This window comes from Pagrus major, chromosome 12 (assembly GCF_040436345.1).
Source record: "Pagrus major chromosome 12, Pma_NU_1.0".
In the NCBI taxonomy this organism is placed as follows: Eukaryota; Metazoa; Chordata; class Actinopteri; order Spariformes; family Sparidae; genus Pagrus; species Pagrus major.
The window spans coordinates 14,262,251-14,283,528 of record NC_133226.1 but is presented as its reverse complement, the minus strand read 5'-3'; the positions used below and the strand labels follow the sequence as shown (position 1 = coordinate 14,283,528).

The following is a 21,278-nucleotide window of genomic DNA, read 5'->3' as shown; positions in this document are numbered from 1 at the left end:
CTCTCAGTGCTCTCCACATTCGACCTCTATGTGCAGCAAACAGTTCTGAATCATTCACTGCAGTCCCCGCATATCGGTCGAGTCCTGCTTTCTGTAGAATTTCATCCATACCTGTGACCCCAAGAAGGCTAGCCAACAGTTTCTTGATATCTCCCATGGCAATGTGTGTTCCTACTGTGATTTCTTCCAGCTTTGAAATCCAAGGATATGCTCCATCCTGCAGAGTAGGTAACTTCTCAAGTATGTCTGACATATCTGTGCTCTGCCAGGGTTTATACTCCAAACTCTGTCCTCGGATAATGACTGGACAGATTTTTTCAATCTCCTTCTTTTTTCTTGAGCGCAGTGCATATCTCATAGCTGGTTTGGAGGAGCTCTTCTTCTGTAACTCTTTTTGCTGTATGTACAGTTCCTCCAATTGTTCTTCCAACGCTTTTCGGCGATCAGGGCTGGGAGTTCTATCCAAGCACGAAACGCATTCCTCTATGCTTCTTTCGATGTCTCTTACAGCTCTCTGTCTGTCCTCATCCATGGTACTGGATGTCCCCAGATATAATCTTCTCGAAGCCGAAGCACCTCTACTCTCCCAGTCTTCATCACTGTCTCCATCCTCACTTTCACTGGAGCCATCATCTCCTAAGTCCTTTTTCCTCGATGTCTTGTCCCCTTTCTTTTCCGCTCTAGCCAGTATCCGCCTGACTGCAGGGTCATAGCCGCCCAAGTTTTCCTCCGAGTCACTCTGATCAGTGTTGTCTCCAAAACTCTTCTTCCTGATCTTCAATCCTCCTTTTGTTTCCCGTCGAGTTGTTTTCTTCTTACTTTTTGAACTTGGATACATCTTTATTGTAGTTTCAGCTTGTCCAGATTCAATTATCTGATCGTCTTCATCAAGAATCCGATAGTTACCCTCTTGACTAATCACTGGGAGCTGAGGATAAAGTTCCTGGAATTCCACTTTCTTCTTGTAAGGTGGAGGTTTCTTCACTAAGTTCATATGTGAGAAAGGTGAATTAACTTCAGCCATTAGTTTCTCTGTTTCTTTAGCCATTTTTCCCATTTCTTCCATGCTTTCTTCTTGTTTCTCCTTCGCAGCCTTTGTCCACTTCTGTCCCTCATTTTCAAACAACTGGAGCATCGCAAGTTCAATTTGTCTCTTTTCTCTACGTTTCTTTCCCTTTTTCCCTCTTTTTTGTTCAGCTTTATATGTAGATACAAGCACCTGCAGTTTTTTAATTACATCCGGATTAAAGGTCCCTTCCACTGGCCAGGGTTGATCTATCTCTGGCCAACGGTGGTACCATTTTGCTGAGAACCGTGGGATCTCTTTTACTAATGGATTATTGTTTTGAACGACATCAAGAGGCGTGATTACTTTTGAAGTTTTATCATCCTTCCTTAACATTTTAGCTGCTTTATGTTGCTTTTTCATACAGTTAACTTAATTAATCAATCAGTAAATCAATCAATCAGCCAGTAAGTATAAGTGAGGTTAATCACTTGAAATAGAATCACTTAAAATTATTAATTTATTTATTTTACTTATTTATTCAGCTTATTTGTGAATCACTATTTTTTGCCACAGTCAATAAACCAAAGAAATTAATTTGCCAACTTTAAGGGACCCCAGAGGATCTATTAGTATGATAAGAAATTACAATACCAAACCACACAATGTCAATCTAACCCCCAAAGGTCAATCAGATTACGATAACAATGTCCCAGAATGTCAGAAAATCCAACCATATATAAATTCCCTAAAATCAAACACTTTCCCCAAGGATCAACTATCACTGGCTGCTATTATTTGAAACAAGACAAGCATCCAAACTCACAACTATTCACCTCAAATTCTCAAAACAATCTCAAATTGAATCCACAACACTGTTCAGCTCGGAATAAACCATACACAAACAAGGAAACTCCACAATTGCAATCCACAACAAAATTTTAAACCCACCAATTGTACTCCATTAATTAATTAAATGTCTTAACTAGTCAGTCAGTTGCCAAGCTTCTTTTTGAGATAGCACATATAAACAGAATGTGCTGTTCCCCACTTCAAATTGAGAAAATACCCCAATATTAGCTCATAAATGTAAGCAATAGATATCAACTTCCAATGATCCTAAATGCTTATACAAACATATTTTCAAAGAGCAGGTATAAAAAGAGTTCGTGAACAAAAACAGTACTGGCCTTGTGCAGAGGTTTGTCTGAGTAGGAGTCTGACGTCACCGAATTGGTCCGCGTGACACACTGTTCAAGCTCCACCCGTCTCTCCGTGTCTCCCCCACAGATGCAAGGAACAAAGGAAACAAACAAGGATCAGATTTTTCTTTTCACAATTTAGTTCAATAATATTTTGCAACCCCCTTTTTCTTTTTTCTTTTGCCAGCACTTTGGATTATTTATAACAGATATTTTGCACTTTTAAGCATCAAACATTATTCCATATCATTCATCATCAACATAAAAACTCTCAATGCCTTAACCATCATAACTCACTCAGCACTCTTCATTCCTCTCTATCATATTTATCTTTTACACAGAGTTATATACTAATCTCTCCACTTCTCCTTATCTATCTTAAATACATCTTTTTCAGAAACTCATGACAAATTATTTAAATCTTATAGAAATGTCCTTAAAAAGGCTCATAAATTTTATTTATCAAATTAAATGTCTTCCGAAAAAGTTCATCAATCTTAAATCAAACTTATTAAATCTTCTCTAATCTTTTCCTATCTCCCTTTCCGGGGCTTATATTTTAACTCTTATTTTAATATCCTCCAATGAGGCTTATAAAATTTTAACAGATATATAACATCCCCGAAAAAGTTTATAAACCATAAACTTAATCCTAATGCATAATCTAAACACAACACTGGAATAGTAACCACATTTCTAAAACAAAGTATTCGTGCTCCAAGCACACACACTCATAGAGATACACAATTTCAGCCTGCAGCGCTGACGTCTCTCTCGACAGAGAGACAGAAAGAGGGAGAGAGGAGAGGGAGGAGGGAATTCCTCTCCTGCCTGCCAATACACTTAACTTTAACTTAAAAACACACAATATAACAAAACCAAGAACAAAATCACAATCAACAATCTATTCTAAAGACGACTCATTCATACTGTCCTATTTAAGCATGCTTTGCCGCTCCCTTATTCCTTTTTATTCCTTATATCTAAATTTTTGCTACCTTTGAAGTGTAGAATATCTGACAAAACGGCATCAGTCGTGGCTCGTCAGCCAGCGCCAGAGAGGGCATCTATCTACAAATATTTTCCCCTACACTTCCAGTTATTTACTTATAACCGACCTGAACTCACCTAATGTAATATTCAGGTTTTTGGCCCGTCCTAAACCGCCTCCCAGAGGGCTTTTATCCAAATCTGCGGCTTCCTTTAATCCTTATTTCTGGTTATACACCTGGTACCAGGTTTTCCCTTAAATTCCACTTATTCAACTTTCACGCAGCGGCTAATTTACACGTCTTACGGTTTAAGAAGCTTATGAGCTCTCTTCTTCATTAACCCCGCATAGTTTTTTAACTCACTTAACGTTACTCATTGTTAGGCTCCTTGCCTTTACCCTTTACACAAACATTTCCTTTCTACTTTTTATTCTTAGCTCTTACTCTACCATCACTCCCCCCTTACTGCGGTGGCCACAACGCAGTAAAACAATGGAGAGTAAGACAAATTTAAACGGAACTTCACCCGCAAACATCAACACAGCATGACACATATTCACCCACACAGAATCTTTCCGGTGCGAACGAAAACCAACACAGACAGGGACAGCTCCAGTCAAACCTCATCCCCCCCAAACAGCGAAACGGTGTAGGCTCACCTTGGATGAGAGGAGGAAAGCAGGGCTGCGTCCAGCTGCGCTGCAGCCACAAACACGTCCTGATTATTCGTGACGCCAAGTTATGTCGTATATTCTGTGGCGATGCTGATGAAGATGTTTGAAGAAAAGCTCTGCCGACACTGTCTTAGTTGTATAACAAATTTATTACAATAAGTTCAGTATCGTAAACAAGTAACACGTTACTTGGAGAGTCTCCAGCCGAATAATGAGAACTCTCCCGAAGACATGCAGACAGCTCCTTATATACCGAGCTTGTTTTGGTCAAAGACTAAATTACCACACATGATCCACATCAAAGAGGGTCAGATAAGAAGAGAGGCCTCTTCACCTCTGACCCAGGACTTCCATGACTCTGTTAAACTTTAACATTTTATACCTGTTACCTTGAATCATTAACCTCTTACCCCTGACCAAATCATCTCAAGGTCAGGGAGGCCCCAACAGCAACTAACATTTCAATATGTTTTCCAAATACTCATATTAATATGCTGCATATAACAGCAGACACCTCATTACAACCCAGTCTCATTACACGTAATTACAAGAGTTGTCGTCTGAAGCGTCCGTGATGAAAGACATGCAGTGAATCTCCTCTCTGATAAGAGACATTACCTCATACCTATAACTTCAATGACAACAGATGTGCTCTCACTCGTAATAACTGTGGGGAGGCTTCATGTGTTATTACCAGCACTAACTATAAAGCAAATGGTTCACCCACAGTAGATAAACAATTTAATGGACACAGATTATTTGTATAAAAAAGTGACTGTAGCCACTGCAGCCAAAAACTCAACTTTAAACTTTACATGGTTCATTACGGGAGATTCAATGTTATGTGTTCTTATGAGGGCTGGCTGACATGACTCTTTGGTGTCAGGGTTTACAGTTACACATACTGTCATGTAGGCCATAAAAAGACATATACACAAACGTTGAGAGGTCTGCCAAACTGCGCTGAGTTTCTTTTATGTTGCTTGGTGCCTCAAACAACATCGTGCTGCCAGGCGACTGCCCCAGCAGCAGAGGAGAAACATTCTGCATACTTGTTGCAGATGGAGAAAACATGTCTGAAAGAGTTGTTGATCCCAAGCTGGGAGCAAGAAAGCTGGCGCTATGCCGGCAAACAGGGCCGGCTCTAGCCCATTTGGTGCCCTAGGCAAGATTACTCCTGATAAACCTGATGTTTCCATAATGTAGGCTAGTTGTCAACAATTGATGAGGGTAGATGCTTTACCTTGCCACTTTTATTGTTGTTGTTGTTGTTATCGTTGTTGCAATGTGATTTTACACCGCATTGATCTATAAATAAAGTCATAATTCAGTATCCCTGTTTCAGTGATTTTATAACGAGGATTAGGAAATCAATGCAGAAAAGAATGCAGGAGTGTTTCCACGTCACATTAGATAGCAATCATATAACACATACTGAGAAATTAGTAAGTGCTATCAGAGGTGGGTAATAACGATTTACATTTACTTCATTACATTTACTTTAGTAACTTTTTGGATAACTTGTACTTTTAAGAGCATAATTATGAATACAATAATGCAGTATATATAGAACTGTAGGCTAACTGTAACGGATTGCCTTTACATTCTGCATTCTCTGTGTTTGCCAGGTGCATGTACAATGAATTTGGTCAATATCACTGTGTCACTGTGCAGTCACTTTTCGGCAGGGCCTGCCGAAAAGTGACTGCACCCTGTAACTCTGGATTGCAAGGAGTGATATTGACCAAATTCACTGTACATGCACCTGGTTTCCTCTACTATTAATGCTGAAAAGACAGAGAATGTAACCCCTCCCAATCCAGAGTTACAGGGTGCAGTCACTTTTCGGCAGGCCCTGCCGAAAAGTGACTGCACCCTGTAAGTCCTTATTGCAAGGAGTGATATTGACCAAATTCACTGTACATGCACCTGGTTTCCTCTACTAATAATGCTGAAAAGACAGAGAATGTAACCCCTCCCAATCCAGAGTTACAGGGTGCAGTCACTTTTCGGCAGGGCCTGCCGAAAAGTGACTGCACCCTGTAACTCTGGATTGCAAGGAGTGATATTGACCAAATTCACTGTACATGCACCTGGTTTCCTCTACTATTAATGCTGAAAAGACAGAGAATGTAACCCCTCCCAATCCAGAGTTACAGGGTGCAGTCACTTTTCGGCAGGCCCTGCCAAAAAGTGACTGCACCCTGTAAGTCCTTATTGCAAGGAGTGATATTGACCAAATTCACTGTACATGCACCTGGTTTCCTCTACTATTAATGCTGAAAAGACAGAGAATGTAACCCCTTCCAATCCAGAGTTACAGGGTGCAGTCGCTTTTCGGCAGGCCCTGCCGAAAAGTGACTGCACCCTGTAACTCTGGATTGCAAGGAGTGATATTGACCAAATTCACTGTACATGCACCTGGTTTCCTCTACTATTAATGCTGAAAAGACAGAGAATGTAACCCCTCCCAATCCAGAGTTACAGGGTGCAGTCACTTTTCGGCAGGGCCTGCCGAAAAGTGACTGCACCCTGTAAGTCCTTATTGCAAGGAGTGATATTGACCAAATTCACTGTACATGCACCTGGTTTCCTCTACTATTAATGCTGAAAAGACAGAGAATGTAACCCCTCCCAATCCAGAGTTATAGGGTGCAGTCACTTTTCGGCAGGCCCTGCCGAAAAGTGACTGCACCCTGTAACTCTGGATTGCAAGGAGTGATATTGACCAAATTCACTGTACATGCACCTGGTTTCCTCTACTATTAATGCTGAAAAGACAGAGAATGTAACCCCTCCCAATCCAGAGTTACAGGGTGCAGTCACTTTTCGGCAGGCCCTGCCGAAAAGTGACTGCACCCTGTAAGTCCTTATTGCAAGGAGTGATATTGACCAAATTCACTGTACATGCACCTGGTTTCCTCTACTATTAATGCTGAAAAGACAGAGAATGTAACCCCTCCCAATCCAGAGTTACAGGGTGCAGTCACTTTTCGGCAGGGCCTGCCGAAAAGTGACTGCACCCTGTAAGTCCTTATTGCAAGGAGTGATATTGACCAAATTCACTGTACATGCACCTGGTTTCCTCTACTATTAATGCTGAAAAGACAGAGAATGTAACCCCTCCCAATCCAGAGTTACAGGGTGCAGTCACTTTTCGGCAGGCCCTGCCGAAAAGTGACTTCACCCTGTAAGTCCTTATTGCAAGGAGTGATATTGACCAAATTCACTGTACATGCACCTGGTTTCCTCTACTATTAATGCTGAAAAGACAGAGAATGTAACCCCTCCCAATCCAGAGTTATAGGGTGCAGTCACTTTTCGGCAGGCCCTGCCAAAAAGTGACTGCACCCTGTAACTCTGGATTGCAAGGAGTGATATTGACCAAATTCACTGTACATGCACCTGGTTTCCTCTACCAATAATGCTGAAAAGACAGAGAATGTAACCCCTCCCAATCCAGAGTTATAGGGTGCAGTCACTTTTCGGCAGGCCCTGCCGAAAAGTGACTGCACCCTGTAAGTCCTTATTGCAAGGAGTGATATTGACCAAATTCACTGTACATGCACCTGGTTTCCTCTACTATTAATGCTGAAAAGACAGAGAATGTAACCCCTCCCAATCCAGACTTACAGGGTGCAGTCACTTTTCGGCAGGGCCTGCCGAAAAGTGACTGCACCCTGTAAGTCCTTATTGCAAGGAGTGATATTAACCAAATTCACTGTACATGCACCTGGTTTCCTCTACTATTAATGCTGAAAAGACAGAGAATGTAACCCCTCCCAATCCAGAGTTACAGGGTGCAGTCACTTTTCGGCAGGCCCTGCCGAAAAGTGACTGCACCCTGTAAGTCCTTATTGCAAGGAGTGATATTGACCAAATTCACTGTACATGCACCTGGTTTCCTCTACTATTAATGCTGAAAAGACAGAGAATGTAACCCCTCCCAATCCAGAGTTACAGGGTGCAGTCACTTTTCGGCAGGGCCTGCCGAAAAGTGACTGCACCCTGTAAGTCTTTATTGCAAGGAGTGATATTAACCAAATTCACTGTACATGCACCTGGTTTCCTCTACTATTAATGCTGAAAAGACAGAGAATGTAACCCCTCCCAATCCAGAGTTACAGGGTGCAGTCACTTTTCGGCAGGGCCTGCCGAAAAGTGGCAGGCCCCTGTAATTATGCTCTTAAAAGTAAAAGTTATCCAAAAAGTTACTTAAGTAAATGTAATGAAGTAAATGTAAATCGTTATTACCCACCTCTGATAGCACTTACTAATTTCTCAGTATGTGTTATACGATTGCTATCTAATGTGACGTGGAAACACTCCTGCATTCTTTTCTGCATTGATTTCCTAATCCTCGTTATAAAATCACTGAAACAGGGATACTGAATTATGACTTTATTTATAGATCAAAGCGGTGTAAAATCACATTGCAACAACGATAACAACAACAACAACAATAAAAGTGGCAAGGTAAAGCATCTACCCTCATCAATTGTTGACAACTAGCCTACATTATGGAAACATCAGGTTACTTTTTTCATCTGCGCCGTTCTTTTTCCGTAGCCTCTTCACTTGGGCTACAGGACTGCACAGTAAAAAAACATTTCTCTCGGTGCTGCGTCTGCCAGCTGACCCGTAGTAGACCTACGCCCACTTCCTCTGAACTGATGCGCTTTCCCGTCGGGGGCAGTCATTTTTCGGCAAGCAGTCTCCTCTCGGCACTACACCGGCCCTGCCGGCAAAGATAACAGATTAAACAATGATATTCCCCCAGTTGTGTCCTTCAACACCATTGCCGACCCATGCGCTAATCGCTGCAATAAACTGATCGCAAAATTGATCTTAATGAGGCCAAACTTTTCATGTTTTTATTGTTTTTAAGGCTCTTGGTAATGATGTTATTCCTGTGAATTTTTGCCACAGTTACAGTGCATCTCTAGGGGTCGCAACGTTGGTCTGTCAGACCGTCCAAACCAAAATATCTCAAATATAATGTAAAGATATTCATGATCCCCAGATGATGAATCTTATTGACGTTGGTGATCCCCTGACTTTTCGTACAAACCCCCAATTTTGACACTATCAGGTCAAAATTTCAGTTTGTCCACCAGATCAACAGAAGACTTCAGCAACATCCCAACACTGAGGAAACTGTACATTCACATCTGCTGATTTCAGTATTAAAGCTGTAAAATGATTCATCCGAGTGACGCAGAGATTTGAGACGTAGAGGTAGTAAGATGGAGTAAAGAAACTTTATTTTTGACAGAATACAAACACAAAAACAGCAAATACGATTAAATGATATCGTTGTAAAAGTACGTATTACATTTACTGAAGTAAAGTTTTCCACACTAAGAAATAAATATCTTGTTAAACTACACAGAATGTTATAAGTAAAACAGCGTAAGTATAACAATATAAGGTGGTTAATCAGTTGCTCTCACACAAACACAGACATTTCTTTATTCAAAAAGTGTAACTGACAGGTCAACGTTTCTCTGAAATCACAAAACATTCATAGTTGAGCAATATCCCCAAAATGTCCAATTCAAAGTAATATTTTCTCAGTTGTAAGAATAAATGATGCACCACACCTCGTGTAATATTCTGACACCAATCTTTTAATTTCCTCTCTGTCTCTCTCTGCACATCCTCGCGTCTTTCATCCTACCATCTATCTTCCCCTCCTCCGTCCCCTTTTTATTTCTTGGTCTCCTCGATCTGCTCCACCTCGCTGGATTCGTCCACCACTTTGCCGTTGACCATCGTCTGAGTCACCACCTTCACAATCTTCCGGGTGCGAACGTCAGGCTCCTCTGCACGGAGAGAGATGAAATGAAATGGGATGAGAAGGGATGAGGAGAGGGGAAAATTGAAATTATTTGTGATGAGATCAGAGAAACAGTAATATGAGTTTAGAGAAGATGAGATGAGTTTGATTTGGATAATTTGAGATTTACAGTGGTGAGATAGTAAGCTGCGATGGAAGATGAGATGGAAGAGGAAGAAAAGAGGAAAAAATTAAAACAGTTTTTATAAGGGATGAGATGCGATGGTGTGGAAGAGATGATTTGAGAGGAGAGGGATGAGGGAAAATATTAGAATCAGTGAGATAAAATTAGTCTTTTCAATCTAATATCTATTTATTGACATTTGTGTCATTTGTGAGGTGGAGCTAGGGAGGATATCCTAAATGGATCTGACTGAGAGCTCCAGCATACACAGTGGTAGCGACTTTTTACCCTAAAACGGGGTCATAATTAACAAAATGAACATCATATTATATTGAAGAAGACTTGAAACTAGTGATTGAGACCATAAACTCATTAGGAAACCATTTATTGAGGTGATAAATCAAGTCAAAAGTAAAGTTGTTTTCTCATAAACTGTCATGCAAGTGGACTTCTCTTTGGAGCCAGTATAGTGAGGCCCTTCTCTTCTCAGACCCAGAAGCCCCGTCCATATTTTCTACAGTAAGTGGTCTGTACAAACAGCTGCAACTGCTTAACTTTCCTGTCTCACGCAGGACCTCAATGTACATTTTCAAAACACCTTGCAGTGTGCTAATCCTGCAGCGTGACTCAGTGGGATTAACACACAGTTACAACATTGGGATAAATGTTTTCACACCCACCTTTGTTGCTATAGGAGCTGTTAGCCGTGTTTGCATTGTTTTGACGCTCATAAAACAATCGTTAGTCTTGGGCCTCATGGGTGTGTTTGTGAAAGAACATATGTCTGTCAGCCTCACTACGATGCAGTCCTTAATCCACATCTGAATCCATATAAGGTCTGCCTATTATGCGGCGGATGTTGAATAAACATTAGTGAACAGTTTGCTCAACTTATCTCCTTCATCATTACAGCTTTAGTCACTCTTAACCTCCCTGATGTGTCCTTCGGGATTGTGATAAGATGTATTTAACACGAATGAGTGAGCAGTACTTCACTCCTTACTAATGCACTGTTATATAATACCGTGCTTCAATGTGCAGTAGTGACTTTGCTTTCTTTTATCAGTTGAAAATGAAAAGCCAGGCACTCACTTTTTGGTGGAGGAGGAACTTCCTTGACTCTGAGGAGCAGAATGGAAACATGTTACAATCAGCTGCATTGACCTGAAAACATGATGAACCTTAAAGCAATAGTTCAGCATTTGGGGAAATAAACGTATTCGGCTAGCAGACAAATTTAAGCTAGTTACTGATTTTCTCATCTAACTCTCATCTGAGTCCAGTTTAGATGATGAAAGGTGTCTTGATTGATGCTTTACAAGTTTTAAACCGGAGGGAAAGTTATGGTTTATGACATCTTTATGAAGTGTCACCCCCGTTTGTTAAGATATTAACATTCTCACAAAAATGATAGCTGACATTCGGGAACACAATGAAAAGCCTACAACAAAGTTTAATGTGGTAATGGTGTATTCACATGTAAGCAGAAAAACAAGGGCCTTTAGCTGAGACATTGGTTGACAGTATTTACCACACTTGCTGGTACCTCTTAGCTGCAATGCTAATGTTGCTAGCTGTAGATCGCTACATTTCCAGTCTGTTACTATACAGTTCTGGAAATTCAGAAAAACAAGTAATTTATTTCTTGTCCATCTTTTGGTTGAAGCAGTGATCAACAAAGGTCAGTGCTTTTAAGGCTGTTTCCCCCCCGATAATGTCAATACACCTTATGAAACATGGGCAGCCAGACAGGTTTAAAACAAACCAACAGTTTAACCAAACTGTCTAAGCCACTTTGTTTGTAGGTACAACCAAAGGAGAGTGCACCTGTTCGTATTAATGCCTTATTTCACAGGAAAACTGGGTGTGCACAACTTTGATAACTCTGGTAGCTCAAAGTTGAACCAGGGAGTTGGTCTGTAAATATTTTAACATTTAGCAAATGTAACAATGTTATTATTACTGATCAGAATAATGGTCAAAGCTATGAAAATAAGACTCATATTGTAACAAACTAGAATTTCCCTTTAACCTCTGCATTAATCCCTTTTTAATCATCTAATTTCTTCCTGAGGGCAGTGAAAACTCACGTTTCCTCTCCCTCCAGCAGGCGCCTGTAGGTGGCGATCTCCATCTCCAGGTTCTGCTTGATGCGGAGCAGCTGCTCATAGTCGGTCTTGGTGCGCTGCATGTCCAGCCTGAGCTGGGAGAGGTCGTCCTCCAGCTGGCTCAGTTTGGCCTGCAGCCGCTCCATCTCACTAGAGTATTTCTGACCCGTCTCACCCAGGTTACCTTCCAGCCCTGCTATCTGAGGAGAGAAAAGAAAAAAATTATAAGAGAGCTCATCTGCCTATGCCACATACCTGGGTCTGATATTACCATTGTGTGCCTTTAATGTTGTGTGTAATCCTATCACTTTATCAGCTGAAGGATTGCTGACCTGGAACACTTGAATAATCCTTGTCCAATTCAAGAAATGTCCCTAAATTATTCATAATTCTGTAATTTTAAACATTTACCCATCATCTCAGTGTCTGTACTGTCTGTGTACTGTAATGTGATGCTTCAGGTTGGCCTGTATCAAAGGTTCTGGCTTTTCAACCTCCTCACATTACCTCACAAGGTGTTTGGCAGCAGAAATCAAACCTCAGCTTCTCCTGAATTACTTCCTAAATCATTATCAGCGAATACCTGTGAACTGACAAGGCTTTGACATCCAAAACAAACACTGGCTGCTCAAACAGGATTAGCCACCGCCACCTAACCACCGAAACTCACCCCCATACCATTTTGCAACTGAATCCAGAATGTCCTTGCCTGACTTAACATGAAAACATGTTTACTGTCATCACAGGATTATAAGAGAGAAAAACAAATAGACCTTTCCCAGATTTTCCCCAGACAGATGATACAGTTACATGCATATGCACAAATTAAAAAACTGATCAAACTGAGACTGAATCCGAACCTCTGTGAGGATTTTCTGTGTTGTTATTTGCCAAATCCCTCATAAAACTGCACTTCCATTGGCACAAAACCATAACTCATCTCAGCTTTGTCAAAAGGTAATACCCATAACAATATTTTAAAATCATTCTTGTAGTGTTTGCACAGCTCTATGTGCATTAGATCTTGTTTGCACAGCTCTAAATGCAGAAATACCACTTGCACGGTTATTTTTAGCTTAGACAGCAATTAAGCAAGTCCCCTCTGGCACCATTTTCTTTGTATGCTGACGAGGAAACACTTGTCACACTGATGATGATGTATGCTCTTCTGTTTCTTGGTGTGTCCATGTTGTTATTTTGCTCCTCAGGTGAAGTTGCTCACCTGTTTGTGCAGACTCTCCAGCTCCACCTCCAGGGTCTGCAGGAAGCGCTGCCTCTCCATCAGCTCGTTCTGAGATCCCCTCAGAGCCTCGTTGCTCTCCTTCACCTCGTTTTGCACAGTCTCCAGCTGGAGGAAAAGACATGAAAAATTAAAGAAATGCACGACCACATGAAATACATGTACTGACGGTGTGTTTCCCCTCACCCCTCAACTTTGATACAGTAGGATTAGACTATCACCAACCATTTAGATAATAGATTAATCATTTCAGTCAGTTTTCAAGCAAAAAACATTAAAAAACTTGCAAAACATTCTCTGCTGCGCTTCTCCTGTATGAGGATTTGCAATATTTCCTGAATAGGGTTTTGGACATTTCAAGATTTTGGCCTTTTAAAAAGTCAGGATGAGCATATATTTTTAGATATATCAAACACTAAACAACTTAACAGTTAATTGAAAAAATAATCAGCAGATTAATCGCTAATGAAAATAATTATCAGTGGCAGTCTTATTTCAATGAATTGGTAGATTAAGATAAATTCTCTGGTCATGAGAAAAGCACTGTAGTTCCTTCCCACACCTTCTTGCGATACCACTGTTCGGCCTGGTCCTTGTTCTTCTTGACAATCCCCTCATACTGGGAACGTAGGTCCGACAGAATGGTGCCCAGCTCCGGCCCGCTCACACCAGAGTCCACCTCCACGTTCACCTCATCTCTGGCAATACGAGACTTCATCTGCTCCAGTTCCTACAGAGCAGAAGAGATAAATATTATTATCGTGGCGGAGTGCTGAGGATGAACTGAAGAGTCCCCTAGCCTGATGAAAGAAGCTGCTCTGTAGTCTGTTGGTGCGGCAGCAAAACCAAGTTTACTTTGTTTCACCACTGTCATCTTTTGTCAGCAGGGACTGCCAGAAGCAACCACAGAAATGAAAGTTCCCTGTAGTAGCTTTAAGTCATTCCATTTGTGGGGATATACTTGTGTGTACGTGAGACATCCTACACCCCAGGGTGGCAGAGAGGATGTGAGGGCATCTTTATAATTTAAATGTTCTCCATCAATAGTTGATGGGGCCGAGCTCACATTACACTCACACAGACACACACACACGTTACGCTTCTGCTCTCGATTCATGCGAGCTCGCTGGATCTCTTTCACTCTCATTTCTCTGCAGTGTGCTTTAATGTAATTTTCTGGTCTTGGTATATATTAACACAATTTCCCAGCCTTTGTTGGACAAAAAAGTTCAATGATATTCTTTATTTTACGCCCACTTGTTGTAATCTTGATCAGGAGGTGGAGAAAGGAGAGAAAACAGTGTGAGCTAGTTTCCCAGCTAACCCTGACAGGTGTTACTTTTCCACTGTAGCGGGGGAAAGTCCTCGTTTTCAACATAAAGGACTGGCATAGATTTCATACTGTAGATGAGAGCAGACAGATAAGTCTTTACAGTGTTCAGTGAGTCAGTTTAAAAGAGCAAACCACTATCACACCACTTTCCAAGGAAAACCTTCCAAATAAGCAAATCATAAGAAAAATAAGAATAAGTTTACATGGGTGATATGCATGCACATTCATCATTTGATCAAAGTCATTCTCAATATCTTAATTTTTATCTTATCGTAAAATTGCGGCCACGAAACTTTAACTGACCTGAACACCAAATGTTCGGGTCAGTTCTTTGCACCACATCATTGTTGAGTTCTGTCAGTGGCCTCAAATATCGTTCATGAATTGGATCTGTGCAGCCTAATTCACATTTTGTAAGTATAAGAGATCAATCCTTTCTTTGGTGAGAGGCGGGGAGTTTATCTTATTTCTCATCCCCTCCAGAGGACAGAGGTCCGGAAGCCTCGGATCAGCTGATTGGACAGAAAGAGCAGGTTTGGGAAACCAGATCTACCTGCTCCTTTTGTGTGTAGTAACCAGAGGACCACCTCTACCTACCTCCCCCCCTCCCTACATGGCTTAGACCTCTTGAGTCGACCAAACTGGGTCAGCACGATATCAAACAACTTGCTGTTTGTGAGGGCAGGTTGGAGAATAACTGGAGGGGCCAAAATGAAAGGGAGACCATGCAAATGTCAAGTAATGGAGAAGGCAAAGTAAATGTGATAAAGACGGAGTGTTAAAAGGCCTGCATACCAACACTAGGAGAAAAGAAGTGCAAACAGACGTACCTCCTCATGGTTTTTCTTGAGGAAGTAAAGCTCTTCCTTCAGGCTGTCCAGATCTCCCCTCAGAGAGGCAATGATCTGCTCGTGGTCGGTTTTGGCCTTTTTCAGAGCGACACAGTCACGTTCCACAGACTGACACATCACCAGCTCTGTCTCCCACCTGGTAAAGTCCAAAGAATAAAATGGTAGAGAAAAGCAGACAAACAGAATACTTGATGCTTATTTACTTGTTTTTTAATTACAATAGAAGGTGCATCATAAAGTTAGAAGCCCAGATATGTCTGCAGATCGAAAGTAAACCTTTATATATGAAATAAGAAAATAGTTTGTCTTGATCTCAACAGTTGGGACTCACTCGATACAATATTGCACTAAAATGTGACAAAATGTAACACCTAAATATTAAATTAATACTGCCGTGATGTACTGCCATTTAGCTGATGTGGTAAAACTTTAATCAAGGGCATGAATTAAAATCTAAAATGATGATTCAAATAAAAAAAGAGAGAGAACAGACACCCATTTCATTTTTTAATCTTCACGCTGTAATCATTTACCACTCACTTGATTCTGAAGTCATCAGCAGCCAGTTTAGCATTATCGATCTCGAGCATGAGACGAGCATTTTCCAAGGTCCTCTTCCTCACCTGACAAATATGAACAAGAGGTAACAATATTGAAAAAGACATCAGGTCCTTCATTAAAGTCAGTCTTCACCCTGTAGTCTAACACATTCTTCTATGTAGTATTTTTTACTTTACAGGGGAATTATTAATGGTTACAAAAGACACATGAACAACTTGAATCCTTGCGCAATAAGGAAACACATTCCGACCTCATTAAACTGTAACTTTTCCTGTTTAGTTACAATAGTCAAAATAATCATTAACCTCACTCAGGCTCCGTTTGGTACAAGTTAACTCAAAGATGAAACATGAGTCAAATTCTGCCTCTGATGAATCTACTGATGCAGCGCCTGCTACAAGACACGACATGTCGACATTTGCATGAATGTTTTGTCTATGTAAAATAACCAGAGTCCTCATAACCTTGAGCTCTGTTGATTGACACATACAGTACAAAACTCCCCACATGCAGTCTGGCTGTTAATCTAGACCTGTCTGAATAATGTATGTGTCGTCATGTCTACCTCTTGCTCAACAGCATGAGCTTGAGCCATCATGGAGTCGAGGTCGTGACCTTTAGGAATGCGGTCGATCATCACCTGCTTAATCTTCATCTCCAGGTCAGCGTTGGAGCGTTCCAGCGTACGCACCTGGAGGTAGAAAAAAAGAGTTTAATTTTCAAAGTGCTTCAGTTTGCTACTAATAGTATCATTTACTTGTCTGCATGGAGCCAAATGGAGATACACCATTACCCATTTGGCTGCTGACCAACAGCTCAACAGTGCTGTTACTGTTTTATGTACCTTGTCCAGGTAGTTGGCCAGACGGTTATTGAGATTCTGCATGGCTTCCTTGTCATTGGTGCTGTTGCCGTGCACTCCATTAAGTTGCAGGCTTATTGGCCCGTTGAGATCCTGGCTGATAGAGGCTGAGCGGCTGAGCGGGATGGCGGCGGCGAAAGACACCGAAGCGCGGGAGCGAGCGCGGCCCGTGTCCATCAGAGAACGACTGGAAAAGGAGGGCTGGCGGTTCATGGAGAAACTCCTCACCGATATGCTGGAGGCCATGATGACGGGTGGCTGTAAGAGACACAAAACTGAAAATTAGACAATTGAGCAGCACTTTACAATAAAGCATATAGAAATGTGAGTAGGTACTAAGGAGCAAGTAAGGAATGAATCAGGAACAACTCGATCGTTAATGAATCGTTAGTCCTTAATGAATCGTTAATAAGTAATTCCTGAATAACTGTGATTCGGGGACTTTATAGTAGATGATGAGTAACTAACAAACAGACTGGGATATACTATATTAATGAATCTTGTACATTTAAGTAAAGTGAAACATATTACAGAGTAGTTACCAAGTAACTATGCCGAGTAACTAATGGTTAAGTCATTAGTATGATTAAGTAATTAGTATTTAATGAGTCTACTTGGTAACTACTCAATATTATGTTTCACTTTAATTAAAGGTACACAAAAATAGTAACTAATGATTAAGTAATCAGTAATTAATGAGTTGTTACTAGTTTGTGCCTCAGTAGTTTTTTCCGGATTTAGATTCACAGATATTTATGAACTAATCATTACCTATTATTCATTAATATTGTATATTCCAATTACCTATTGTTTTTGCAAATTCTGTAAAGATAAAATGGAGGCAAGATGTGAGGAGACAAACAGAACAATCACACATGCTACTTCTATCTCACCTCCTAAGGGTTCATTTCACTGAAGAGAGAGCGGATTGATGTTCAAATTGTCATAAGGCAATACGCTACTTCAAATGCCAGACTGTGTGACCTGTTTCAGTCATTTAAAGCAAGTGTTACATGAGATCTGGCTTTTTTGTGGCCCTCAAGCAAATGTGTTTTATTCCAGCATTTGGCAAGACTTATGCACAAGTAGGATCTTAAATTCAAGACCACTGGACACCCACTGAACATGTTTAAAATAGCCTTTAAATGAGTGTATGCACAGCTGGATGGCGGCTTTCTGCATCCAAGAGATGACTGACTTTATGGTCTGAGCCACTTCAGTCCGTCCATCTCAGCCCCATCCAAATACAACTTCAACATAAGTCAGTGTAAAATCAATATGTAAATGAGAATAGCTCAACCCAGGGTCACAAAAGAGCCTCTCACCAGGACTGAAGACTCTCTCATGTAGTCTATTACTATGATAATAAGATGCATTTTATATTCAAGTAGAGGACAAAACTGAGAAGTGGCTTCAAAAAATAGAAGCCTTCCTAAAGGTTTGGACTGCTTAAGATGTGGTTCAGTGTTATGAAATAATTGTTAAAGCTTTGTTCCTCAAATGAACTTTTTTCTTTCTTTCCTACGTTTTAAACCTTTTTGATATTAGGTTTAACAGGTGCTCACCTAGACTCAAGTTGGTGTATGGATGTCACACGCACAGGACAGTGTATCTTTGTCCGTGTGTCGTGTGTGTGTGTGTGTGTGTGTTCATGTGTTTGAGGTTTTTCGCGCAAGCTTGCTTTTGTGTGCGCCTGTAGATTAGCGGCCAAGGGAACCTCTCTGTCTCCCTGTCACTTGATCCTTGCAACACCGTTCCCACAACACTACAAAGGAGCCAGCAGGAAACAGGCGCTCCTTGTTCAGATGAAAGATAGAGCTTGGGAAAATGATCGGCAAAATATTCAGAGCGAATTCCAGTGACACAAGGAGACACTTTGTTCAGCAGGAAATCAACTTTCATTTCCTTCTTTTCTCTTTGGTAATCATCTTGCCATTAACTGACAAATACTTGCGATGACAACTTTGAATGAAAGTGAACAAGAAAATGAGATTAATTAGCTTGAGGCAGGTGGTAGAAGCCTTTTCTTCCATTTATAATCATAATTTAGATAAGTATGTATTTTCTTCATCATTTCAACTATTACACTTAATAAAAGAACAAAGTAGAACAGTTGGAAATTATTTAAATCATCAATTTTAATCAATGTAATTGCAGAAAAATAACAATTTCTTTGAAAAAAACAAACCCATCCTACTCACCAGGCTTTTTTTCTTCAGATAGGAGCACAGTGGGATCCAGAGGAGTGCAGCAGGCTCTGTGCTGCTGATGCTACAGGTGAGCTTATATGCAGGTGTGCAGGAAGAGGGAGGAGCTACTGTCGCTCTGAACACGAGGTGTGTTAACTGCACCTGTACAGTAGTGCTTGAGAAAAGTACTGTAGATGTGGATTTGAATATAGTCCCAATCTGTCAAAACAGAAAGATCACCAAACCTTTGGATATGTTCATTTCTTAAGATGTTCTGGTTTTGAGTAACTGGTTCTGATGTGATTCTGTTGTTTAGGTCAGTTAGGTCAGACGAGCCTTTCACTCTCTTCTTTGTGATCTAGTTTTCATGGGTACAACTAAACCATTAAAAATGATTGATTAGTAAGCAGAAACTCATGTAACCCGTGCTGTGTACAGTCTTGAATCCTGGCCAGTCATTTAGGATGACATTAATTTTTAAGACAACAGAAACAACAGAGCATTCATTTATTCATCTGGCTTGAACTTCTTTCTATCTTTCTTTTTTAAAAAACATAAAAATACTCTGCTCAGAATAGTGATTTGTTTTAAAGGGGCAGTTCATGACAGCATGGGGTGTACACATTAATGCTGTCATCCTCAGCTTAGCTGTAACTTTCCCTAGCTTAGATAGCCTCTTGTCAGTGAGTAAACACCCGCTTCCTTCTGCACAGTGATATGGTTGGTGTGTATAGTTCAGTAGAAGGAAATAGTTCCCACATGAAACTGCTCACAACAATCTCTGTGGATAATCTTGAGTGACCGGGTCATGATTTATGGAAACAGACATGGTTGTTGAGTTTTAAAAATGTATTTATTTATTTTATTTTTTTTGTGCTTTGAGCACCACAAGCTGAGTGCCATCTAGTTCCATTACATTCAAGAGAAGAAGGGAGCAGATATCTATGTATCCAAAACTCAGCAAATCACCAAGGCAAAGTAGATGAATAAATAGCACTGCAGACAAGAGGAAAAATATGTATCTTTGATTTTGGGCTGAAATGTCCCTTTAAGTTTCCACATTCCATATGCATCTCTCTATACTGTGAAGGACAAACAAGCAAACAAAGTCACAATAAGCAAAACATGTTTTTGAGCGGAGGCGGACTTTAAACAATGAGGGCAGAGCAAAAAGCTGTCGACAGAGTTAATGTGGTGAACATGTTTGCAAAGACCTTCCTATTTACACATCCAGCTGAGCATCATATCATTCATTATGACAATACAACATACTCTCACCAGACATTCTGTCAGTGATACTGACAGCACTCAGCTTCAATAAAGCGTGTTCTCTCATGTGTCTGTGCTATTAAATATCTCATTATCATTACCATCCCTTTACTGTTTGTGTGGGTGGAGCCCTGCTGCAGTCCTCTGGAGTCCTCCTGTCCTGCAGTCAGTCATCCTGCTGTAACCTGACCCTCCTTCTACCTGCTGAAGATAAAATATTTAGTCCCTCAGAGGAAGAAAACCAGCTGTGAAACAAACGGTGTGGGGTGTAAAGGCTTGATTCAAACAGGTCAGGCTGGATATCGCTTCTGACTGTATTTTACTCATGACAGTTTATATGCTGAAACACTACACTAAAGCTTAAATTGTGCAACCCGAAGCACTCTGAAAATAAAATTGTGACTGTGGGATGGTGTTGCTGTATTTGAGCTACGGGAAGTGTAACTAAAAGACATTGCTGCTGTCAATATTTACTTCTACATGCAAACACAGCACATACACAATAGGACTAATACTGTAGTTCCTCTCATTTTTCCCCTGACTTCATTTCTTGTGAACTTTGTCCATGCAAAGTCGCATAGAAACATAGAGGGACTGTGTGGGTGAAGCATGTGTTTCCCACATACAGTATTATCATATTCAAATTCATGTGAGATTAAAATATTCCTTTGCGTCTTCCAGCATTGCAAATGTCTCTATTTGCATTAGTTCCTGTGAGTTGTATTTTAGCAAAAAGTGAATACCTATGTCATTATGATAATAGTTTATGATATTTATTTGTCTTATTTACTCCAGAATCACTTGTGAACCTGCTGCTGGCTGCAGCATTTCTTACAAATCAGCTAAAATATCATCAAAATAATAAAACCACTACTTTGGCGCTCTAATATAGGCTTGTGTGCCACAAAGAAATAGTAAGCTGAGACTATAGTTTATATGTTTGGACTGCTGATGTGCTTACAGATATATTGTTGTGACTTAAAAAGTGAATCTCTTACTTTTTTATAATAAAGAATGATCATCAATTT

The 21,278-nt window shown here is 40.5% G+C and overlaps 1 protein-coding gene across 1 annotated transcript; it reads right to left on the bottom strand.

Annotated features, from left to right (window-relative positions):
• Nucleotides 1-9,113: 9,113 nt before the first annotated feature.
• Nucleotides 9,114-19,023, bottom strand: LOC141005915 (keratin, type I cytoskeletal 18). The gene is made up of 10 exons (XM_073477979.1): nt 18,994-19,023; nt 16,775-17,050; nt 16,496-16,621; nt 15,910-15,992; nt 15,349-15,505; nt 13,748-13,915; nt 13,168-13,293; nt 11,928-12,145; nt 10,930-10,958; nt 9,114-9,699 (listed from the first exon to the last, which is right to left on the bottom strand). The coding sequence occupies exons 2-10, from the start codon at nt 17,036-17,038 to the stop codon at nt 9,584-9,586; spliced, it is 1,287 nt and encodes a 428-aa protein (XP_073334080.1). The 5' UTR covers nt 17,039-17,050; nt 18,994-19,023; the 3' UTR covers nt 9,114-9,583.
• Nucleotides 19,024-21,278: the final 2,255 nt, after the last annotated feature.

Excerpts from the sequence above, each read along its gene's own strand:
- LOC141005915 (XM_073477979.1), bottom strand. The coding sequence starts at position 17,038 with ATGGCCTCCAGCATATCGGTGAGGAGTTTCTCCATGAACCGCCAGCCC. Across the intron at positions 15,993-16,495 it reads CTCATGCTGTTGAGCAAGAG|GTGAGGAAGAGGACCTTGGA; the intron begins GTAGACATGACG and ends CATATTTGTCAG. Across the intron at positions 15,506-15,909 it reads GCTGATGACTTCAGAATCAA|GTGGGAGACAGAGCTGGTGA; the intron begins GTGAGTGGTAAA and ends GGACTTTACCAG.